A 4,921-nucleotide genomic window follows, 5' to 3' on the forward strand; every position below is an offset into this window, starting at 1 on the left:
GTTTCTTGAGAACCACATGGGTGGTAGGGGAATTAGATAGGTAGGCTAAGGCTCATGCAGATTACAGAAAGTATAGTACCACAGGTTAGTGAACATAAACTTTAAGCTGAAATGCTCCCAGGCTGGGCACACAATTCAAGATTATAGGAAGAGTGATGTAATTGTTGGAGCTGTTTCTATTAACTCTCCTTGGGCATGTTAACAAGCGACAGAACTGGGCTACATTGTCAGCTCTCTGACACTACTGCACATAGAAGTTTGACAGGTGATGGTGGTTTATGTTGTTTTTATAGTCATCCATATTCAAAATTCATGTTCTGAAAAACAAGCTAAATCATTTTGGAAGCCTTCAACAGTAAATAGTTGACCCTATTTACACACTTGAATATTTCTGCGAATAAAGACAAGGTTCTGGGGCTTCCCTGGTGGCGCAGTGGTTGAGAGTCCGCCTGCCGATGCAGGGGACACGGGTTCGTGCCCTGGTCCGGGAAGATCCCACATGCCATGGAGCGGCTGGGCTCGTGAGCCATGGCAGCTGAGCCTGCGCGTCTGGAGCCTGTGCTCCGCAACGGGAGAGGCCACAACAGTAAGAGGCCCGCGTACCACAAAAAAAAAAAAAAAAAAGACAAGGTTCTGTCTTTACCAATAATGAATGATGCAGTTATTTGCTCAGAACAAACACACCCTTTCAATTACTTCTGATCTACAAATACTGAGGGAAAAAACTGTATTCTCACCCCACAGACTTAAATGAGAGAGACAGAACACAAAAAGAAAATTGGGGGAAGCCTACATTCCTGAAAATTCCATGATTTGTTAAAGCGACCCACGGCACTGCGACCTGGGGTTTGAAGAAATGAATCCTTAGATTTAGGCCTTTATTTCAGTGCTAGGCTTTCCTGCTTAAACTAGGGCAGTGGTTCTCAGTCCTGACTTTACAGTCACTTGTGGAGCTTTTTAAAAATACCAGTGGAAAAAAAAAATTAAAAAAAAAAATAAATAAATAAAAATACCAGTGGTCGGACCCCACCCCAGACCGATAAAATATGACTCTCTAGAGTGGTGACCAGGCCCCCTCCTGTGGAGATTATGATCCAGAAAGTCCAGATGGGGGCCCAGGGTCTGTATTTCAATAAGTACTTCAGGTAAATTTTATGACCAGTTAGTCTGGGAGACACTGTCTTAACCTAACCTAGTTATTAGCTGCTGTTCTCTGATCTGAATTTTTCTTTAACCTTGTAATCGGTATTTACCACTCAGGAAAAAAAGCATTCAAAATGATAAAAATTCAGGGTATCATTTTAAGACTAATTTTCCCATAGCAAAACATTTTGCAACATATCAGTTAATTTTTATTTCAAAACAAATTGCCGTCTGTTTTTCTTAGACACCCGAACCTTTTATTGTTGTTTTTGATTTTCAGGAAAATCTGTTGAAGAATTTTAAGAGTCAAATCTTCTGAGCCTAGATCTACTGCTGTCTGCATCTCTTGAGACCTCCTCCATCTGAGAATTACCAGGTCTGACAACACTTTCCCTCCAGCCTACAGTGAGGGATGTCAACAGAACTGTAGAAAAGTCACATCCTCTACACTTCCAACCCTCAACCTGTGGCAGCTGGAAAGAAACCTTACAAGTGTCATCCCTATGCGGGATTCAGAAAGACAAGAAGGGTAAAAACTCAGATATGCTGAGCCTGAAATATACAAAAGCTTTTAGAAAATGCTGAGCCTGAAATATACAAAAGCTTTTAGAAAGTCTCCCCACAGAAGAATCCAATTAAATTCACATAATTAATGCACACATTTAGATGAGCTGTAGATAAAATAGAGCTCTTTCTCCCTCTACCAAAAGACAGGAAAAGTCCGATTTAATACTCATTCTTGTCTCCATACCAGTATTATAAAGCAGTTTCACCATATTTCTTTTAATCAGTATATGAGTAGGACTGTGGAAAGTAAAAGATTTTATTTATATTTTTAAAAAAATGATTAAGAAGTTCTGATAAAAACTATTTGGGAGGGGGATGCTTGTGCACTGCTGACTTGGCTCTGGTTGTGATTGCTTTGTGTATGAGATTGTTAGAACACCTCCAGCATATTCAGAGACAGCCTAAGTGACTGTGGAATGCCTCAAGGGCAATAGAAATCAAATAGAAATAGGTACCAACTCAAGTCTTAAGTGATGACGGAGGTGCATTTCAAGTACCATGGGAATCTCACTGGGCGGGCCCATTTCCCTACCCTGGCAACAGAGGTTGACACTACTTCAGAGAAGTATTCCAACCTGTATATGTATGTGGGCTTATTCCTGAGCCTCCTGGCCATTCTCCTCATCCTGCTCTTCACAATGCTCCTTCGGCTCAAACATGTCATCTCACCCATCACCTCCGAGAGCACAGAAAGCGTTCCTCAATTTACAGACGTAGAGATGCAGAGTCGAATCCCCACTCCTTAAAGTCAGGAAGAAAGTGAGCTTTAAAGGATCTCAGTGAACCCTTGTATGTTGATGTCCAGGAAAGCTGACTTTGTTGCATGTAGCTTCCCATGTAGGGAATCAACAAGTTGTTCACTTAACAAGTTGTTCATGTTTTCTCTGTTATTCTTTATCTTGACTCTGCTTGTGGGATATCTAAGAGGTTTGACTCATTCCTTGCCAGGAATATAGGAAATGGCAGCTGGTTGGGAGGGAGGTTTCCATGGTAACCAAAGAGCGCCTGGGCCTTGAGCAAACCTCAGACTGCAGAAATTCACATGCAGCTGTTGTAAAAAACACATGACCCTGGAGGCTCCAAGAACAAGGAAAATTTGCCTTTGAAAGGGCTAATTGTTCAAAGAGGGTATCCCAAGAAAGGAACAAGTTTTAATTTAGCAGTTGGACCCTAAAGAATCACCTCTGCTTACATGAAGTTAAATCATGTTGGAGGTTAATGGAAGGGACCACAAGCCCTTTCCCAAAGGAGCAGTGATTTTATCATCTGTGGCCATCGGGTTTGTCCCAAATGAAAGAAGAGTTCTTAAAAGAAACTGTTTCAATTTAAAGAGCAAGTTTACAAAAAGAAGTTTCTAGTCAACAAACTCATCTAGAGAGGGAAAATGTGCATTTTATATCTGTGTTATTACTATTACTGGACTTTTAAAAACTCAGATAATGGCCGATGTATTACAAAAATCTGGAACAATGAGCTCCCCCCGGACCAAGGGAAAATTAAGTCAAAATGTGCTTATGATAATGAACCTTATATTATACGTGCAGCTTCTTTGCCTTTTTCTCCTTACCCATCATGCTCCAGGATTGAGTTGCACTCAAATATAAGCTTTGTTTAAAGATGGCCTCGGCAGGGCTTACCTGGTGGTGCAGTGGTTGAGAGTCCGCCTGCCGATGCAGGGGACACGGGTTCGTGCCCCAGTCCGGGAAGATCCCACATGCCGCAGAGCGGCTGGGCCCGTGAGCCATGGCCGCTGAGCCTGCGCATCCGGAGCCTGTGCTCCGCAACGGGAGAGGCTACAACAGTGAGAGGCCTGCGTACTGCAAAAAAAAAAAAAAAAGATGGCCTCGACAAAGAAGACTCAACTGTACTTTAAAGCAGAAGTGAAATAATCTTGGTATTCTTTCGTTGAATGATTGTGCCTTTGGGCAAAACACTCAAGCCTCTAGGTAGCAGGTTTATCTCTCTGAAAAATGATCTGAGGGCTATTTGGTCATCACTAGACTCCTTTTAGATTTGAGTGTAAGAAAAACAAAGAGAGACAAAGGAGGAAAGGACTAAACAACACCCTCCAACAAATCCTTATTGAGATCAGTGTCCTCAGATGTCACATTTGTCTTTCCCAGAAAATGTTCCTCCCTTCCTGATCCCTGCCAAAAGATGAAGTGTTTCACTTATTACCTATAAGAGAAATATATTTTGAAAAATTCCATTCTCATAAGTAGCCCTAGTATGCCAGTAGTGGAAAAAGAATTTGATTTTTTAATAATTAACGTTCCAAAAGGGAACCAAAGGAAATGAGTACTGTTTACAAATTAGAAATTAGAAGGCTGGTCATACTCTTGCCACCAAAGAACTGAAACACCCATGTTAAATTCTACCTGCTTAGAAAAAAATCAGTTCTCTCTTGCACCTAAAAGGTGGTCATCAAATTTCAACCAAGTGCTCCGTCGGGAATTGCAGCGGCAGTGAGAAAGAAGTGGAATGGATGTTAGGTTAATGGCACCTCTACCAGACATGCAGCTCTCTCTAGTTTGTTGCCAATTTAAATTGGCCCCTTTACTCTGATCTAAATCTAGCATGGTGGTGAAATTCCCAAGTGCTTTCTACTTTTATACACAGTCATTTGCCAATACTCCCTCTCCAAGGGGCTGCAGAGTGTGAAATCCCCACATGCAGAGCTTAACTCAGTAGCAAGGCTGACTCTGGCACACCTGTTAACAATAGGCACTGTAAGAGATGGCAGCTGCATTCTGCACCATTCAGAAGAGATGAGCAGGTAGGCTAAGACTCGATAGGGCATGTGCTTCCCCTTTCGGTATTATAATTTCCAAAATGCAGAGTGATTCATATTATTGCATTTGGTGGTTTAAGTTGTCTTTGTTCAACACCCAGACTCCACGTACCTTTTAAAATGTTAGTTCTTGGCAGCCATACACTCACTTCATCAAAGGCTGCCAATATACCCCAGAACTTCTTAAGGACACACATCTCTCCTCACTCCACACTCTGCCTTTTGTGCTCACAGTATTTGAATGCACTTTACAGTTAAGAAGTCAGTGACTGGATAAATGAAGGAACTGATTACATTTTCAACAGCAGTGAATAGCAAGATACCCAATGCCTTGTTGCTGAATCTGATGAAGAGACAGACTGCAAATCTATTCCCTGCCCACCTGAACTCTCCAACACAGATTTCAGGAGTTTAAACTGC

General features: G+C 41.8%; 1 protein-coding gene across 1 annotated transcript; it reads left to right on the forward strand.

Moving 5' to 3' along the window:
- Positions 1-1,727: 1,727 nt before the first annotated feature.
- On the forward strand, positions 1,728-3,430 carry SERTM2 (serine rich and transmembrane domain containing 2). Its single transcript, XM_027089553.1, has one exon. It carries the CDS (start codon positions 2,184-2,186, stop codon positions 2,454-2,456), a length of 273 nt encoding a protein of 90 aa, XP_026945354.1. The 5' UTR covers positions 1,728-2,183; the 3' UTR covers positions 2,457-3,430.
- Positions 3,431-4,921: the final 1,491 nt, after the last annotated feature.

The sequence above is a fragment of the Aethalodelphis obliquidens genome, unplaced genomic scaffold, assembly GCF_003676395.1.
Source record: "Aethalodelphis obliquidens isolate GAN/ISIS:26980383/991018 unplaced genomic scaffold, ASM367639v1 scaffold66, whole genome shotgun sequence".
Classification (NCBI taxonomy): Eukaryota; Metazoa; Chordata; class Mammalia; order Artiodactyla; family Delphinidae; genus Aethalodelphis; species Aethalodelphis obliquidens.